This window comes from Crocuta crocuta, unplaced genomic scaffold (genome assembly GCF_008692635.1).
Source record: "Crocuta crocuta isolate KB4526 unplaced genomic scaffold, BGI_CrCroc_1.0 scaffold270, whole genome shotgun sequence".
NCBI classification, from domain to species: domain Eukaryota; kingdom Metazoa; phylum Chordata; class Mammalia; order Carnivora; family Hyaenidae; genus Crocuta; species Crocuta crocuta.
This window is the reverse complement of record NW_027527569.1, coordinates 3,814,441-3,832,598: the sequence shown is the minus strand read 5'-3', so window position 1 is coordinate 3,832,598 and position 18,158 is coordinate 3,814,441. Positions and strand designations below refer to the sequence as shown.

At 39.5% G+C, this 18,158-nt stretch overlaps 1 protein-coding gene across 1 annotated transcript in view; it reads left to right on the top strand.

Annotated features, from left to right (window-relative positions):
• CD109 (CD109 molecule) overlaps window positions 1-18,158 on the top strand; it is a 132,832-nt gene that overhangs the window by 389 nt on the left and 114,285 nt on the right. Inside the window, exon 2 of the mRNA XM_077770293.1 lies at window positions 977-1,150. Within this exon, the coding sequence (XP_077626419.1) occupies window positions 977-1,150 (174 nt within the window). The remainder of the gene's footprint in view (window positions 1-976; window positions 1,151-18,158) is intronic.

The following is an 18,158-nucleotide window of genomic DNA, read 5'->3' as shown; positions in this document are numbered from 1 at the left end:
GACCGTCTGTCGCTTCAGCGTCGTGCTCCACGGGACAGTTACTTTTCCCACTCGTGAAGTTGTTGAAGCGTCTCTCTGGCCGAAATGACTTTCTAGAGAGTCCTTTAGTTTTAGTCCGTGCTGCCTCTGCTTTTTCCTCAAGACATTTTTTTTTCTTCTTCTTCCACACAGCGTGCCTTCTTCTCCCAAAGGCGCGTGATCAGTATTTTTCTAAACTGTCTCAACTTTGGCATTGGCAAGGTGGGGCTGAGGTGACTGAAGTGGTTCAGGTGCAGGCACCGTAGGCAGATAACTAACGACGCAAGCCGCATAATGGAAAGCGCCCCACTCCTAAAGGGTTTTGTAGTTGAGCCCTAACCCCTCCCTGGCTTGGGCAGAGAAAAGTGCTCTCTTTGCTGACTTTTATGCTCTGCTACACCTGGACGTTTTACCACTGGCCAGTTTACTTTCAGATGGTATCTTTCAATCAGTGGTGTTTGTTAGATGATGTTTTCTGGGGTAGATGCCGAAGGATGAAGGTTTGAATAAAACCCGCAAAATGTTGAGTGTGTGTGCGCGCGCCTGCGCGCGCTGCGTTTAAGCCAAGAAAAAAATCACGCCAGGATGAGGTTGTCTGTAAAGGAGAAGTTTAGAGGCTTGTAACTTTGCCAGTAACTTCTGCTTGCCCCCGTGTATGCCATTTACACTGAGGCTCATCCTCTGCTCTTTGTGGCTTATAAAATGGAAATAAGAACACATGTCCTCCTCTAGTGGTGCAGGAATTACTGCATTAAATGGACTTACGGGGATTCTTGGTTCAATAGCATTTCAGCACAGTTGCTAAATGGAGCAGTGGGGGGCAATATTGGATAATTGGAACAATTGCAATTGGCGCAGTGTGGAGGGTCTGTCTCACTGTCTATTAAATTTGAGGATTGGAAAAGAATGGAGATGTAAAGATAAGAAATTGTATTTTTCTCTTGTTGGCAACCCTTTAGGCCTAGGTTTCTGGTGACAGCCCCGGGGATCATTAGGCCTGGAGGAAATGTGACTGTTGGAGTAGAGCTTCTGGAACACAGCCCCTCCCAGGTCACTGTGAAGGCAGAGGTGGTCAAGATGGCAGCCAACCTCACTGTCTCTGTCCTGGAAGCAGAGGGAGTCTTTGAAAAAGGTAAGATAAACAGCATAGAGTCTTACCCTTCTGGAGTTATAATTGGAGTATGTTAGTAAAGCCATGTGTGAGGGTGGGTAACAGAGAAACCCCAGGTGCAGTGTTTTATGTAGTACACTTGTAATTTTTGCTCCAAAAGTGAAGTCCAAAATGGTGTTCTTGGATGCTCTAAGTGGAGATTCAGAGACCCAGGTTCTTTCCACTTTGTGGCTCCCTCATCATCAACACGGGTTTCCAAGACTGCAGGGGAAGAGCACGGAGTTTCTCATGCCAGAGGTTTTCATGGGATGTGCTCATATCACTTCTGTTCCTCTTGTGTTGGCCACAATGTAGCTGCAAACGAGGCTAGGGAATGTAGGTCAGTGACTGCCCAGAGGAGGAAATGGGCAAAGTTAACAGTCTGATGCAAAATCATATTCATGTATAGTTTACATAAACCATATGTTACCATGTTTCTTTATATTTATTGAGTGCTAAAATGATTTTTTTTAAACGTTTTTTTTCTTTTTTTTTTTTAATGTTTTATTTATTTCTAGGAGAGAGAGAGAGACAGCATGAACAGGGGAGGGTCAGAGAGAGAGGGAGTCACAGACTCTGAAACAGGCTCCAGGCTCTGAGCTGGCAGTCAGCACAGAGCCCGACGCGGGGCTCGAACCCACCAACCGCGAGATCATCACCTGAGCGAAAGTCGGACGCTTAACCGACTAAGCCACCCGGGCGCCCCTAAAATGATTTTAATAAATAGGCTTGTGGAAAGGAAAAGAGCTACCCAATGTTAAAGTCCAGTTTTATGGAATATTTCTTAATTTTTAAAGTATGGGGGAAAATGATGTAAATGTGGGGGCCATTTGTAAAAGAACCCACATCTCTTAAGTTTGGATTCTAATCTGGTTTAGGGTTAAATTGGGTCAATGATTATCTTCCTTTTTGATACTAAGGGAAAAATAATTTTTGGGATAAATACTTTAGCTTTTTTTCCATTAAAATGAAAGTTTATAGTATTTTTTTTTCTCACTGAAAGAGAAATATATACTCAGTGGTTACAACTGGAAGTAAAGGAAATAAACTAAGATCACCCATAATCCTAACCACCTAACGATATGAACCTACAAACAATGAACTAGAAGCATGTTTAGATATTTACTCAGAGGGCAGAAATTGAGGTATAAATGCCTATAATGTTAAGAGTTATCTTAAGAAATTAATTTAAGGACACATAATTAAGGGTGGAAGGGATTTCACAATAGTTCATTATATTAATGTTTATCCTCTACCAGCATAGAGAAGTTAACACTATCATGAAAGGAGATAAAATCCATATTTATCTCTATCTGTGTTTTTTTTTTCTCCACCGGAAGTTGACTGAGTAGGTGGGTAAGTTTGGAATAGAAGTCAGGAAGAGGTGATGTGTACAGGAGCCAAGCCACTTTGTCTTTCATAGGAGAAATGTTAGGAAAGGAAAGTGGGAGGCCTTTTTTCCCCCGGGAGAGGAAATGTAGATTAGTGCTAATGATCTGAGATTGTCTTCGCACCAGTTGCATGATCTTGTGCAGTCACCTAAGTGTTTTGAGCCTCAGTGTCCTCCTTTATAAAATGGGGATAATAAAACTTACTTCCCAGAGCAGGTGTAAACTGAAAGTCAGTGTCTAACACCTATTGGGAATGCAGTAAACGACTATTAATATTATAAGTAGTAATACCGAAGAAGATGCATTATTTCCTTTTTATATGGGAGTAGACCTCTGTTTTCATTATTGAATTACTATTTCTGAAAATGAAGGAATCCTGGTCTTATGATAATGGCTAAAGAAAATATTGAAATACTGCATCAGAGCGGACAATATTTCATGTAGTTCCACATTCATTATTAACTAAATTTAATCATCTTGGCTCTACTAATGTGGCAGTTTTACTGCAAAGTAGAGGTCCAGGGTAACATGGATGATTTTAATAAATGTTTGGGCTTTGCTGAGATGTTTGCATGCTCTTATTTTAGAATTTCTACTGCATTATCTTTTCTGCAATCTCCTTTATCAGGCTCTTTTTTCTGCAAATAGTACCAACACTGTGGTGGGGGGAGGGGGTAGTGAGGCTCTTTTTTTAACTTTATTCTTAGATTTTTCTTTTGGGAAGAGAGTTGGTCAGATGCTTCTGGGAAGGCTAACGTGCTCAAGACTGTCAGACAACACTATCCTGAGAGCAAAATGGGTCTTTGAAAAAGAGAGGGAGAAAATGTACTTCTTTCAATGGGTGTTTTTTGACTGTTGAAATACAGTTTCATTGAAAATACCATTTCTGGGAGTACTCTCTCTCTTTCAAAGGAGAATGTTACTCTGTTATCAGAGGCTATGAGTCATTGTTCTCAAAGCAGATGCTTCCTGTAATGTTAGGACTTAAGGACCAAGACTTTTTTTTAATTTGACTTCTCCAGTTGGAGCAATACATAGACAAATGAGCATTTTAAATCAGTGGATCTTCAACATCCAGAGATCCTCCTAGGATTCATTGTTTTTCCCTTGCCACATAAACACAGACAAATAAATACACTTTACGTCTGATGATTTCATCACTTTCTTATGAGGGCCTCCAGGAAAAGGTTGGTTCTAATAAAGATTCATCTTCCAGCAGAACTGGGTAAGGAGGGGGACTATTTCTGGGTGGCTGTTTCTAGCAGTCTTGGCATTTTTAGAAATTCCTGAGGCAGAGCAGTGTTCCACCATAATCAGAATGCATTTGTAAGTTAATTTGTGTCAGAAATGATAATAGCTAAAGGATTCAAATTGCAGAATATCCTTTATTTTATCATTATTTATTTTATTTTATTAAAAAAATTTTTTTAAATGTTTGTTTATTTTTGAGAGACAGAGAGAGACAGAGCATGAGTCAGGGAGGGGCAGAGAGACTGGGAGACACTCAATCTGAAGCAGGCTCCAGGCTCTGAGCTGTCAGCTCAGAGCTCAATGCTGGGCTCAAACCCACGAACTGTGAAATCATGACCTGACCCAAAGTCGGATGACTGAGCCACTCAGGCGCCCCACAGAATATCCTTTAAAAAAGGGATGAGTGAAATAGGTGAAGGGGATTAAGAGTACACTTACTCTTGAGAAGCACTGAGTAATATATGGAACTGTTGAATCACTGTATTGTACACCTGAAATGAATATAACACTGTATGTTATCTACACTGGAATTAAAATTTAAAAAATAGAAATAAATTTAAAAAAAGGCAGAAAAGTATGGCTTGTCCTCTGAGACTTCATTTATTTGTTTGACAGATACAGGGAAAATTTTATTTACATTTCCATCCCTGAGGCCAGCAGCATTGATTACATTATAGTTAGCTTATTCATTTTTAAAATGTATTCATTCTACATTTATTGGGGGTCAATTATGAGGGTTTTTGGGTGAACAATAGCCCTTTAGAAAAAGTGTTTCTACTAAGCTTTGTGGCATACTTTACGGGTGTATTAGTGCCTCTTTAGTGGTGAGATTCAGACACTCAAGTGTGCTGGTCATTATCCCCACCACCACTGCCACCACCACCCTCATCCTCACCATTATCGTCCTCTATATAGTGCAAAGAGCTAAGTTCATAGTCTTCCATTGTATAAAATAGTTAAGTGGACATAAGTGACAAAACATGGTAAAAGTTCAGCTGGTAGTAATTACCAGAGGAGAGAAAGTGGAGTAGCTTTTGGTATTTGAAATCAAATCAGACTCCATATTGGGTGGAGAGTGAGTCTGTCCCTTTATTTTTTTCCCTTCTCGGTTTTTATCTTTTCTTTGGTGTGATGTTGCCCTGGAGTTACATGCCAAATCAAGAAAAAAAAAAGTTTAAGTACAACTGAATTCACGGGTCAGATATGAGAACTGTCGTCTCATCTGTGACGGCATATGGAATGACTGAATTATTTTTTAACGACCTTGAAATCATTCTTTCTGCTTTATTCTCCTTCTCTTTCCACAGTTTCAGATGGTCATTTGTAAACTTTCAGTGTTTCTCTTGAGTGAGATTTGCCTCAAATAATAGCGAATACACCCTTTCCCCTCATTAATGAATTCCCTGTCGCTGGTTTCACATAAACCTGATTTAAGAAAAAAACCTAAACAGAAAATGTCAGTGGAAACCTTGGGTGTTCTGTAGGGCATCTTGTGGCGAGTGCCTGCCAATGAGGATTCATTGTTTATTTATTTATGGTGCCAAGCCTACTTCCATCTTCCCACTGAGGCACTGGCATGAGACTTACTCTATGAGTGTATTTATATTATTTCATAATGCTTTTTCTTTTTGCTTTAAAATATTGGAGACTTACTTAGGGTGTTTACTTTCTATTTTTTAAAAGTTAAAAATTCTTCTTTGTCCTTCATTGTCTTTTTCACATTGATGATGGGGTATTTATTTTCCATCTTGATCCAGTGAAGGGTGGGAAATCAGTATTTCTCAAATGTGAGGTGTTAGCTGAAAAACTTAAAAAAAAAATCATCCAATTCAGTTTGGATGGGCTTTCTGGTGGAAAGAAAGCTCCTGAGCATACATTTCATGGGCTTGTAGATCAAAATCAGTCCCATAGTTTTTATGAGAGTAGATTAATTAGTGTGTGGGCAGATCTCCTGGGCAGGTTTTCACAGGAAGGTTTGCCAGTAAAACTCAGCCTGAACTTGTAGCTATGTGAGAATTATTTTTAAAGGGTGTGGACTCTTCACTCACATGTCTTTGCTCTTGTGTGTATTATATCACACAGTATATATATGTGTATATATATATATATAGGTAGGTAGGTGGTGCCAGAGGATAAAGGACCATGGTGTAATCATGATGTGGTTAGACTCTGAAGCCAGGCTACCTGAATGTCCTTCCATTAGTGGTTGTGTGGTTGTGGTCAGTCATGATCTCACCAGGCTTCAGTTTTATTATCTGAAGAATAGTGGTTCCTGCCTTATGCAATTACATGGTTATTGTATGGATTAAGTGAGGTAACATGTTTATAGCACTTAACACACAAGAATTATTTAAGAAAATGGTAGCTATTGTTATTAAAAGTGAATAGTATATCATGACAGGCAATTATTAATCATTAGTTGGGATGATCTTGAATGGGGAACTCTCTAAAAGGCACATCACTAGGAGGAATGGGAAGGGATTTAACATATTAATTATTGAGTTTCCTTATAGTGCCAGGAACTTAATGCACAAGACTTAACTTCAGTAACCTTGTGAGGAAGGCACTATTATCTTTATTTTAGAGATGAAGAAACTGAGGCTAAGAGAGAAGAAATGACTTTTTGGAATTAAGGTAAATGGTAAAGCCTGAATTTGAAGTTGGCTCTGTTGGTTCTGAATTTGCAGGTTTATACTGCCTGGAAGAGCATGACATATTTTTTGTTTGCTTTACTTTGGGATATCGGTGCAACGTTGCATCAGTCATCTTGCTGTAAAATTACTGTCACGTTTGCTTGTGGTGGTTTAGTCCTGGATTTAATGATATCTAACCTGGATCTGAAGAATCACAATGAAATGCTCACTCTCCCCCTAATTTACTTGAAGCTTCATAGAATTTTGGATCTGGATAGGACCTGTGAGATAAGCCAGTTCATACATTATTCAGTCAGCAATTTATGGCTGAGGAAACTGAGATATGGTGTTTGGTGACTTGACCAAGGTGAGGTCACTTGTTGGTAGCAGAGCTGAAAATGTCACAGGCCCCCAGATTTGCAGTCTAATGCTATTTCCATTATACTCCAGGAAACTTTCCTAACATGTGGAGAACTCTGCAGAAGACCTAACATATGGAGAACTGTGTGTAAGACCTAGGATATATTTGCAAACGTTGATTTTTCTGATATGGAAGAAAATAAGGCTAGCTAAGGAGTTTTAAAATGCTTACTTGCATATTTGGGCAAGTTTCTTATTTCAGCTCAAGGTGGAGGTGCTCTTTATGGACTAATGGTTCTGCATGGCGTGGGGGTGGGGCTAGGAGCCTCATAGATCTTTCTAACACTAAATCCTTTTGCTGGGTTTCTGAGGGTGTGAGTTGTACTTATTAGAAATGCAGACTCAGGGCACCTGGCTGGATCAGTTGGTGGAGCATGTGACTCTTGATGTCGGGGTTGTGGGTTTGAGCCCTGTGTTGGGTATAGAGATTACCTGAAAATAAAGTCTTGAAAAAAAAAAGTAGACTCATGGCCACCCTTCAAGACATGGGTAAGGTCCAGGAATCTAAACTTTATTTTAAGCAGCCATCACAAGTGATTCTTAGCCATATTAAAATGAGAATGACTTGTGGGGATGAGCACTGGGTGTTATATGGAAACCAACTTGACAATAAACTATTTGTAAAAAAAAAAAAAAATGAGAATGACTTCTTTTTAGCATCTCATGAATCGCTTCTGACCAAGTACGTGCTGGAAAGCCTGAGGGTGAGAGACATGCCCTTGCAAGTCTAGGATGATTCATGGCGGCCGAGAGAAGTCCCCTCCCAGACTTCCGTATTTGCTTTCAAGCAGCCCCCATCCCTAAGCATTGGGGGTTCATTTTAAGCGATAGAGAAGCATATTTTGGGGTTTGATTATGAATCAGTGCCTGAGTGAAGCTGAAAGTGAACATACTGATTCTTCAAACTCCAAATTAAACATGTGTTGCTCCTCTTCTAACACGAAATGAGTCACTCCTCCAGTGACTCACTAAGGGGTTGTGGTGGAAATAGAAATCAGATCCTGTAAGAATTTGGGTTGGGTAACCATTTGATCCTTTATGTTGTAAAGAGGGCTTTACAATGCTGAAACTAGTTGTTTGCTCAATGACATTTCCCCCCATTAATTTATTATTTATTGGTTGTTTGCTGTATCTGAATGAGAGTGAATGGGGGTGGGTGGGGAATAAGAGGAAGGAAGGATTAGAGGAGTTTCAGAGATTCCAAAAGGATAACATAATATTTAAAATGCAGAAGGCTGGAGAATTTTTATTTCTTTTTTTGTATAAAAAATTCAGTGTGGTTTGTAAATAGTGCTTCTTGTGTGTGACCCTGTGTCTGGTACCGTTACCTTTTACATCCAGAGGTATACAAATGTCCATTCATACATGTTCTACTTTTGCTGCTATATTTGGCATTTAGTGGGAACAGTCATTTCACATATTAGGGAAGGGAAGGGTGTGCCGGAGGAAAGAGCTGATGGCTGGGAGTGGCAGTCATGGGGAGATAGAGGTTTGTGTGTGTGTTTTCTGAAAAGATGCTACATTCTGCTCTAAAGTTTGGGGAGACATCCAGGTGGAGATATACAGCGGATAGTTTTGAAATTGTAGCTAGGGAGAGAGTTAAAGGCATTGTTTTCATAAAGGCAGACAATATTTGAAGTCTTGGTGGGAACATGTAAGATGAATAAGAGAGACAAAGCTTATGGAACAAGACTGATGGTAGAAGCTTGGAAGAAGGAAAATAAATCAGTGAAAGGGACAAACAGTGAGCAGCCAGAGACCAGGATAGATTGAAGATGGTAAGAGGTTTCCGAAGCCAAGGGAAGAAAGTTACAAAAAGGAAAGTTTTAATAGTCCCAACTGTCCCAGAAGATCAGAAAAGAAAAGACAAAGACAGAGAAAAGAACATTGGTGATCCTCAAGTGAATGCTTTTAAGTTGAATGTTGGGATCAAAAGCCAAGTTTTAAGTAGTAAAAAGGTGGTGAGAAAATATGAGGGTAGGCTACTCTTTACCAAAGTTTGACGGTTGAGTTTTTAAAAAATTTTTTAATTAAATTTTTAAAAAATGTTTTAATTTATTTTTGAGAGAGAGAGAGACAGACAGAGCATGAGTGGGCTGAGGGACAGAGAGAGAGAGAGAGAGACAGAATTCGAAGCAGGCTCCAGGCTCTGAGCTGTCAGCACAGAGCCTGATGATGCGCTCAAACTCATGAACTGCAAGATCATGACCTGAGCCGAAGTTGGACACTCAACTGACTGAGCCACCCAGGTGCCCCTAACGTTTGACAGTTTAAAGGAGAGAGGTAGATGATCTCAAAATGCACAGTAGAGAGGTGGTTTTGCAGCAGTGGTGGCTGCAAAAGGGGAGGGGTGGATAATTCATGGATAAGAAGTGGTGGGATCAGGATCAGGAGCACAGGTAAGTGGATTAATCATAAAAAAAAAACCAACTTATACTTTTTGTTTTGATGCAAGAAAGAGATGAGGAAAGAAATATTTTGAAAGATGAACTTGAGATCAGGAATAAAACTGAAATACAGTTTTAGGAAAACTTTGCCACAGTTTTTACCTGCCTCTAAATTGTACACATCTGGTTGTCTCTTCATAGGAAGTGGGAATATACATTATAAGTAGTGGCCCATTGGAGAGAGAAGTGCAGAATTGGAGATATTTCCTAGTGGTGTCCAAATGGGTCTCCTCTGCTGGATTGTGGGATGTTGGAACACAAGGGCTGATATTTGTATTGGTATTGGGGGAGGGAGCACAGGTGAATGAAGAGAAAGGGGTATTTATGGTGGTAGTATGCTTCACTTGAAGCTCGAAGGGGTAGGGTAGTTATTTTATTATGGCCATGGGGTTGTCAATGTGAGTAAGAAGTGAATTGTAATATATCATCTCTTGGTCTGGGCTAAGATGATCATCATACCGAAGGTGCAATGACAAAACTTGACAAGAAGGGAATTATAGTGGGTTCTGGTCTTGCTCTATGTCTTCCATTCTTCTTTTCTGTTAGGAAAATTCCATGACTTGACTTTCTTCCCTTGCAAGGATGAGGGTGAAATTGGCCAAAGAAAATTTGATGCGGGGAGTTGGGTAGGGAGGTAGAGGGCAGGTCTTTGAGTCTTTAGTTCTGAAGAAAATGACTCATGAATTAATCTAAAAAACCAGAGTGGTAAAGAGCTTGGAAACAAATAAGGAGTTATGTTTTGTTTTTTTAAAAATTTATTTCTCAGAGAGAGACAGAGAGAGACAGAGAGAGACAGCGTGAGCAGGGAAGGGTCAGAGAGAGAGGGAGACACAGAATCTGAAACAGGCTCCAGGCTCTGAGCTAGTGGTCAGCACAGAGCCCGATGCGGGGCTCAAACCCATGAACTGTGAGATCATGACCAGAGCTGAAGTCAGACGCTTAACCGACTGAGCCATCCAGGTGCCCCAAGGAGTTGTTTTTTAAGAGTGCTTGGTAACTCTCAGTAGCTTCCTTTTGGCAGGGCAGTGTTGGGAATTTGTATTTATGAAAATGTAGCTGGTGAAATGATTTAGTATGATAAATCTAAGTTTCACTGAAACTCTTGTTAAATCTTCTCAGGAATATAGTTAAGATAGGGCATTACTATTTTGAGAATTTTAAATGTTTATTAGGTATCAAATTGTATATGGCACAGTAGTGGGTGGGGTAAATGTTTGGCTCCTCATGGGGAAGCAAAATAGTTTCATTTCATGTGCCATCTTGAGTTGATGGTAGGGGCTGCGTGGAGTGTTGTATTGATGGTTTCAAGGTCAAGTCTGGGTTCACTGGAATAGAGGGGATGGATTTGCTGTGTCTGCCCTGGGCATGGGAAGAGGGAGTGTGGTATGAATGCTGCAAATGAATGTTGGGTTGAAGAGGGATGGTCTTCTGCAGGGCTACGGGGGGCTTGAGGTAATCACAAAGTGGATAAGAGAGAAAAGGTGAAAGAGTGGCTGTGTTCAAATATGAACACAAGAGCACACTAAGCTACAGAGGAGGGGCAGGGAGGAAACATGAGATTTCATTTGGACTAATATTTTGGAAGTGATAGCCAGATCTGTTGTGTATAGTTTGGGAGACACAGTGGGTCAGAGTGGGGGCTCTGGAACCACACTGGAATTGAACCCTTAGCCCTACCTCTTACCTAAGTGGCCTTGGGCAAGTCACTTCATTTTATCTGATCTCAGTTCCTTCATTTGAATGATGGCAATAATAATAATACCTACCTTAGAGCACTGTTGTGAGTATTACATGAGACAGTGTTTCAGAGCCACAAGTACAACATGTGGGTTTTGAGTGATTGAAATGTGGCTTGTGTGCCATAGGCTGCAAGTATAAAATAAACACTGGAATTTGAATATTTGATACCAAAAAGTGCAACAAAACTGATACTTTCTTTAACCTGATAAATTTTTAATACTGATTACATGTTCAGTAATAATATTTTGGGTATATTGGGTTAAATATGTTATTAACATTAATTTTACCCATTTCTTTTTTCTTTTTTTAGTGTACTTCTTTAGAATATTTATCGTAGTGTCTGGCACATACTGAACACTGGAGAATGTCAGCTGTGTCATACCCAGCATTTCCTAGTATCAGATGTTAGTACTGATGCCACCCTTTTGAGCACATGCTGTGGCATCAGGCCAGGTCTCTGTTGATGGCACTTTGAATTGTTTTTAATTCCCGCAGTGGCGGGGAGGGGAAGAGAGAGGGAGAGAGAGAATCCCAAGCAAGCTCTGCGCTGCCAGTGCAGAGCCTGACATGGGGCTTGAACTCACGAACCGTGAAATCATGGCCTGAGCTGAAATCAAGAGTTGACATTTAACTCACTGAGCCACCCAGGTGCTTTGATTCTGATTTCGAGTGGCCCTTCAGCTTTATTCCTTATCCTTTGAGAAAGGAGGAAATCTCCCTAAAAAGAGCATAATACTTTGGGGATAGTAAGCTTTTTCTGTGAAAGACCAGATGGTAAACATGGTAGGTTCTGCTGCCGTATAGTTTTTGTTGCTTGTCTTTGTAGCAGCAAAGTAGCTATAGACAGTGCATAATAAATGCATGTCCTCATGGAACTTTATGGCCACTGAATTTGGAATTCATATGATTTTCATGTGTCATGAAAAATTATTCTGTTTCTTTTTCCAGCTATTTACAAATGCAAAATCATTTTTGGTTCACAAACTGTATGAAAGTAGGTGCGGGCCACATTTGGCCCGTGGACTGTAGTTTGCTAACCCTGACATCATAAGTGCCCTGTACATTTAGTAGCCCAGAGTCTTGTGTGACCCTTGGTTTTTCTTATGTTTTGAACCTAACATTTAGTTTATACTGTGCCATTTTATTTATTTTACTTTTAGTGGGTTTTGTTTGACCTGTTTATATTCAGTGGTTTAAACGGAACAAAACATTATTTATGAAACTCGTGTTTATTGAGATGTTTGTACGTAAGGAGAGGCAGAAGAGAAAAAAACTTTAAAAAGTGTATATGGGACAAAATGGGATTTATTTTGTTTTGATTTCACTTGAAATGCTTGCCTTTTCTGTATAGATTGAATTCACTGAAGAGTTACTTAACTTTAAAGTGACATTACACTGTGAAGCAGAAGCATATTTTAAGGTTTTGTCTTCCATGGATTTGGAGTAGAAAACCCCATTTCTCACTGTCTGTGATCAAAAAAAAATGCTGAATAATGAGAATATTTAATAACTTGGTAAAGAGGTCAAAATTTTCAGTTAAGAAAGTGATATATTTAAGTTTATTACTATATATTACTGAATAGCAGAGAGCGGCCAAAAATAATTAAGCTGTAAATACTAAGTCAAGCGTGTGTGTGTGTGTGTGTGTGTGTGTGTGTGTGTGTATGCCTAGGAAATCCAGCTGTGTTTGTAAATTTAATGGGAACAAGTTGAAATAAAAGTATACACATACACACACATGCACATATATTATATACACATGTACATATATATATAGTGGAAAAGCTGCTTTTTTTTTTTCATAGAGAATATTTCTGGACCTACTGGATTTCCAATTACACACTACCCCTTCCCTTCAGCAATTCTTTGCAGAGCTATTTGGTGAGCACAGATGTCAGAAGAGGCAGCATATGGTATTATAGAGTGTGTTTAAAAAGTTAAGGGAAGGTTAGTTTTTGTGTATGCTTATTACACAACTTAAAAATAGCTTGACTCTATTTGTAAATCAAATGGCCAGCTCTCAGACTTGTGCCAAGGGTGAAGCCTTAAAACAAGGTTTCTTTTGAGTGGCTTCGGCAGCATTGGGAAGGAGAGCATCTGAAAGGTTTCGAAGATTGACTTTATCTGGTTATAGACAAAAATGATCTGAGTTTTACAGACTTATCTACAATAATGTTGAGAAGGGCTTTACATAACAGAGCGAATCTTTAGTCTGATTTTAAAGAGTGCCATGCAGTGTTTTAAGAGGTGGGGACTGTTTGCCGTGTTTGAGTGGAGGCTTGCAAAAAGGGAGCAGAAGCGGTCACAACAATTTGCAAATGCTGTCTATTTAATCTTCAACCTAGCAGCAGTACAGAAAGAAATTACTATTCCTCATCTACACTCCCACCACTCTGCTTCCAGTTTTATGTTTTGTCTGTGTAAATTATTTCTAGAATGTTAGGACTTTCACATAAGGCTTCGTAAGTGCCTAGGAAATTCCAAGCTGCGTTTGTAAATTTAGAGGGAACACAACAAGTTGAAAAAAATGTCAAGTACTTAAAGTTGACCTTTTAGTAAGGACACACAAGAGCAGTGAGTGGGCTTTAAATTGGATCTCTCTACACATCCTTTGAGCTGCTCCCTGAATCCAGCAAGAATTAGGGATGGGAGGGACATCTCTGCCCTACACTCCAGCTTTTGGGGGCAGTTTCTGTTTCTGGCTCTGTCTTTCCTGGGTCTGTTCACAGACACTGCATGTTTCAGAGTAGCAGGACCCAGGCATGCAGTCAGCCTCCTCTTCCAATTTTTCTCTAATGAGAAAGCCCCTAAAAAGTTTGACCCAAAAGAGCTGCATTTAAAAAAAAGGTAGCTTTTTGAATCTTTTGAATTGCTGATATGCTTGCCCTTCAGTTAATCAACATCCTAGATTTATTTGGATTGTACATTCATAGCTGTTTTTTACTTTCTCCTTGTTTGGTGTCACACTTAGATAAAAATAAATCGCCACACCCTGCCCTAACACACACACATACACACACACACACACACACACACACACAATCTTTGTAAATCTGATGGTGATGGGAGGTAGACTGTATGTCCGTCCATGATGGAAAGGAAGCACATTGTTTCCTCCAAGTTTCTGGGCTGACAAAATAGTCAACCCTGATGAATTATCCTAAAGTAATGAAAGATAAATACCTCTCAATAATCGAGGGTACTGATTTGCTGGGGCCCAGCTTTTTGCAGTTTAAATTTTTTGATTTTATTCCAGTGTGGGATATTGTGGTAGATATTGTGCTGTAACTACCCAGATGGAGCATTTCAGGGAAGAAGGACTCATTCGCCCTAGCTACTGGCGGTGTTGCCACACACTGCCCTCACAGCCAGCCCCCTTTGGGAATTGCTTCTGCTGAAGAGAATCACCTTACCCCAAGGGCACCCCTCCTTGGGTGAGGGTCCAGCTGACTCAGTACAGTTCTCTAGGATCTTGGCTGCTCCTGAGCGCCTTTTGTGGACACTGCTGGAGCCTGCATTGTAGCTCTGCCTCCCTGTCTCCCCAGTCCTGTCTCCTTCCTTTCCCTTCCCTTCCCCAGGTGCTGATCCCAAGAGCACTCCCTACAAAACCACTTGTACTTAAAAAAAAAAAAATATATATATATATATATGTATATGTATTATATATACATCCATATATATATAATACATATACATATATATATATAGTGAGAGAGAGAGTGGTGTGTGAGTGGGGGGTGGGTGGGGCAGAGAGAGAAGGAGACAGAAAATCCCATGCCAGCTCCACATCCAGCACAGAGCCCAAAGCAGGGCTGGATCTTAGAACCGCGAGATCACCACCTAAGCAGAAATCAAGAGTGGGTGCTTCACTGACTGAACCACCTGGTGCTCCCCGACTCCTTGCACTTTAATCACCATCTCAGAGTTGGCTTCCCTGGGATCCCAACCATAGACAGATGTGATTATTTAACTTTCTTTTGAAGAGTAATTTTTCAGATCTTGAAGTTAACTTCAAATGTATCAAAACTAGTGTGAAGAAGTGATATGAGAGTCGAGAAATTTTCAAGGTTTTATATCCTTTTCAGAAGTTCTTGTATAACATGAATTATTTTAAATTAGCTGTGCTTCTTCAGTGCTTATAGCGTAACTCTAAGAGTTGGGAGAAGCACGGATGGAAGAGAATCCCTAGGTTCTCTGATGACTAGCATAGAGCTGAGGAGAGGAGTCTGAGGTAATGGAGATTTTGAGTGGTGATAACATGTACAAAGAGGCTCCCTTTACAGTAACTAAAGGTACATTGAGTAAAAGCACAAAAGTACAGCTGCTGTTCTTGTCAGTGATGATTTTTAAAAAATGTTTATTTTTGAGATAGAGAGAGAAAGCACGAGTGGGGGAGAGGCAAAGAGAGAGGGAGACAGAGGATCAGAAGCAGACAGCTAGGAAGTTGACAGCAGAGAGCCCAATGCGGGGCTCGAACTCATGAACAATGAGATCATGACCTGAGCTGAAGTTGGCCACTTAACTGACTAAGCCACCCAGGTGCCCCAAGAGTGGTGATACACAGCTCAGATCCAAGAGCCAGGCTGCCTGTGTTAGAATCTTGGCTCTGTTAACTTCTTTTCTGTATGACCTTGGGCAAGTCACTTAATGGTCTCTGACTCAGGGTTCTCATTTGTAAAAGAAGGATAATAATACTTAATAAGATTATGATGTGGATTAGATCAGCTAATATATGTAATGCTTTTATAACACTATAAATGGTTGTTTATATTATTTTATTCACCAAATTTAAAAATTGTATGTAGTCAGATCTGTTGGTTGTTTTATTGCTTCTAGGCAAATATGAGTCTTCCATCTTCTACACCAACATTGTCCGATACAGGTATGGTGCTACCACTTAAATATTGGCTGTGGAGATTACTTAAATATAAAATCTTAAAAAAAGGTAAAAAATTGAGGTAAAACTAATTTTAGGGGCACCTGGCTAACTCAGTTAAGTGTCTGACTCTTGATCTCAGCTTGGGTCTTGATCTCATGGTCGTGAGATTGAGCCATGTGTTGGGCTTCATGCTGGATGTGAAGCCTACCTTAACAAGTTAATTAAAAATTGATTTTAATCATAAATTTTTATTTAACCCAGTAATTCATAAAATATTATCAGTTCAATGTGTAGTCATTATAACATTATTACTGAGATAGTTTATATACTTTTGCTTTTTTAAGTTTTACAAATAAAGGGTGTATTTTGCATTTGTAGCACATTTCAGTTGCTCATTTCAATAGCTGCTATGGCTACAGCCTATTGCATTGGACTATGCACCTTTAGAGGTTTGCTAGTTAATTTTTTTATTTCAAGAGTATTCTAGTCATCCATTCCTGTCATTGAACCACCCCAAAACATAATAGTTTAGAACAAAAATAGTTCATTATTTCTCACAAGTCTCATCCAGCTTGCACACATAAGATTGATGATGATCGATGAATCAATTATTACTGTGAGAGTTGTGAAATTTTCTAATTCATGATTCCTTCTATGTCTATTAGTTGGAATTCTGTGGTAAAGAAGAAGCTTTTCTTCTTCCTTTAGTCATCTATTTAATTATAGGGCAGCATGAGCACATTGACTCTTTATTCAGTAGGTTATAATCCATAATTTATTTGAACGTTCAAATATTTTTACCATTCCATTATATATACAGTAAAATGGATTGCATGTAACTTGTTCTGCGAGTGTTCTACAAGATGAGCAAATATTTTCAATAAATTGTGACTTGATAAACAAGCGATGTTTTCGCCCGAAAAACAAACAACCCAGTGAAGAAATGGGCAGAAGATATGAACAGACACTTCTCCAAAGAGGACATCCAGATGGCCAACAGACACATGAAACGATGCTCAGCATCCCTCCTCATCAGGGAAATACAAATCAAAACCACACTGAGATCCCACCTCACGCCAGTCAGAGTGGCTAAAATGAGCAAATCAGAGAACTCTAGATGCTGGCGAGGATGTGGAGAAACGGGCACCCTCCTACACTGTTGGTGGGAATGTAAACTGGTACAGCCCCTCTGGAAAACAGTGTGGAGGTTCCTCAGGAAACTAACAATAGAACTCCCCTATGACCCAGCAATAGCACTGCTAGGAATTTACCCAAGGGATACAGAAATGCTGATGCATAGGAGCACATGTACCCCAATGTTCATAGCAGCACTCTCCACAATAGCTAAAACATGGAAAGAGCCTAAGTGTCCATCAACAGATGAATGGATCAAGAAGATGTGGTTTATCTATACCATGGAATACTACATGGCAATGAGAAACAATGAAATCTGGCCATGTGTAGCAACATGGATGGACCTTGAGGGTGTTATGCTGAGCGAAATAAGTCAGGCAGAGAAGGACAAATATCATATGTTTGCACGTATAGGAGGATTAGGAGGAACTTGACGGAGGAACAAGGGGGAGAAGAAGGGCGGAAATGGTGGGGGAAAGGGAGAGAGGCAAACCATGAGAGACTCTTGAATGCTGACAAAAACTGAGGACTGATGGATGTGGGGGGGAGGGGGGATGGGCATGGAGGAGGACACTTGTGGGGATGAGCACTGAGTGTTATGTGGAAACTAATTTGACAATAAACTATTTGTAAAAAAATAAAATAAAATTTAAAAAAAATTAAAAAAAAAACAAGCAATGTTTTGCAATAGGAGTAGTATGTGATGCTGTATGTCACGTGATCACAACTGAGCCACTGGTTCTTGAAATTTGCTATATAAGTACTTTGGATTACAAGCACGTTTCTGGAATGAATTATGAATTATGAATTTTCAAACCATACAAACTGAAGTTTTACTTATTTGTATAATATTTTATTTATATATTTATATTAATATAATTTATACAAATATATATCATGGAATGATTAAATAATTTGAACATTCAAATAAAGACTTTTTTTTCTGCAGATTTCCCATATTATCCCTGTCCCTACACATGCATAGCCTCCTTATCAACATCACTAACCAGAATGATACATATTTTTTTAGCAAGGGTGAACGTGCACTGACACATCATAAACAACTGAAAAACACTGTTTACTTTGGGTTCATTT